Genomic DNA, 1,618 nt, shown 5'->3' with positions numbered 1-1,618 from the left:
CCTGCTGCTCAGGTTGCCCCGGCCCCTCAGCGCCGACAGCCTGCTGCAGTGGTTCCACCTGTTCGTGTAGCGGTCAGGCGACCTGCGCCTGCCGCTCCTGTTGCACAAGCTGCCCGGGCCCCTCAGCGTCCGCAGCCTGCTGCTGTTGTTACTCCCGTTGTGCCGGCGGAAGTACCTCGCGTTCGGGTTCCCCCTCCCGCTTCCACTAGGAAGAGGGGAGCCCAGACCAAGGTGCCTTCGCCCTCTTCTGGCCGGATTTCTATTTTTGCTTGGCTTTCTCACCCCGAGACTGTCGGGCAGACCCCGGCACTTCCAGTCGTTCCTGTTCTCCCTGCCACCCAGGCAGTGGGTTCAGATGTCCCCTCAACCTCAACCTCTGGCCTTGGGAGAAGGGCCCAGAGGAATAGGAATAGGAGGTTGCGGCTAGCTGCGTCAGAGGCAGAGAGGCAGCGGATGGCAGATGATGTCGTTCACGATGAGATAGTTCAGAGGTAGAGGAGAGTGGCTCCCAAGCAGTGGAGGCCACGTCCAGTTGTTGTTGCACCTGTTCCAGAGGTGATGGTAGCCCCCGAGTGGGAGGCAGTTCAGGGAGGACGCTTCTCCCCGTTGACGCATAGTGGTGATGAGGAGGATGTTGCCCGCATAGCGGCGGCTCCTCCTGTCGCCACTACTCTACCCCGAGCTAGGTTACCCATGGACGCTGGTGTCCGAGCCCTCACTCAGAGGATTCGGAACATCGTTCGCTTAGCTCATGGCAGAGGGCCCGTCAGTCGGGAGGGCTTACTCCGTTAGATTTCTCGGGCTACCTTCCAGTTGAGACGACAGACTGCAAGGAGACTTTACAGTTGGCAGAGGGGACAGACACCCCAGCAGTCAGTGCAGATAGTTCCAGTTGCTAGGCCGCTAGTAGTTGCTTCTGTGGTAGGACGATGCCCACGTCGTCGAGGACGGAGTGCCTCTATGTAGGGACTCATAGGGGAAGTGATCCTATGAGTACTGGAAGCTAAAGGTGTCTCAACTCGATCCGGTGACCCAACAGGAGTAACTAATGCATCCTCATCACAAGTCATCGGGATCGCTTCGGACCCGGGAGAAACTGCTACATCCATCTGATCTACTGCATCAACCTGCTGCACTGCCTCTGCCAACTGCACAGTCTCAGCTGGTCGTGCTGCCTCGACTAACTGTACTGACTGTACTAGCCCGACTGGTCGTACTGTCTCCACTAACTGTACTGGCTCTACTAGTCGTACTGTCTCTACTAACTATACTGGCTCGACTAGTCGTACTGTCCCAACTGGCTGTACTGGCTCAGCAAGGGTGTCCGCTTGTCGACATCTCCAAACACGTCTACTGCGACGGGGCTCTACGCGTGTAACTGGCTGCTCTGGAGCTACCACTACTGAACTGACCTGAGGCCGGGCAGGCTCCTACTGCTGTCTCCGTCCTCGACGACGTGGGCGTCATCCTACCACAGGAGAAACTACTAGCGGCCTAGCAACTGGAACTGTCTACATTGACTGCTGGGGTGTCTGTCCCCTCTGCCAAATATAAAGTCTCCTCGCAGTCTGTCGTCTCAACTGGAAGGTAGCCCGAGAAATCTGACAGAGTAAGCCCT

The 1,618-nt window shown here is 57.7% G+C and overlaps 1 protein-coding gene across 1 annotated transcript in view; it reads left to right on the top strand.

The window, feature by feature from the left end:
- Positions 1-495, top strand: part of LOC110106163 (gametogenetin-like) — an 11,669-nt gene extending 11,174 nt beyond the window's left edge. Inside the window, exon 2 of the mRNA XM_020835939.2 lies at positions 13-495. Coding sequence (XP_020691598.2) covers positions 13-495 — 483 coding nt within the window. The remainder of the gene's footprint in view (positions 1-12) is intronic.
- Positions 496-1,618: the final 1,123 nt, after the last annotated feature.

This window comes from Dendrobium catenatum, unplaced genomic scaffold (assembly GCF_001605985.2).
Source record: "Dendrobium catenatum unplaced genomic scaffold, ASM160598v2 fragScaff_scaffold_758, whole genome shotgun sequence".
NCBI lineage: Eukaryota > Viridiplantae > Streptophyta > Magnoliopsida > Asparagales > Orchidaceae > Dendrobium > Dendrobium catenatum.
Note: the sequence above shows the minus strand (reverse complement) of the source record. Positions and strands in the feature narration are given on the sequence as shown.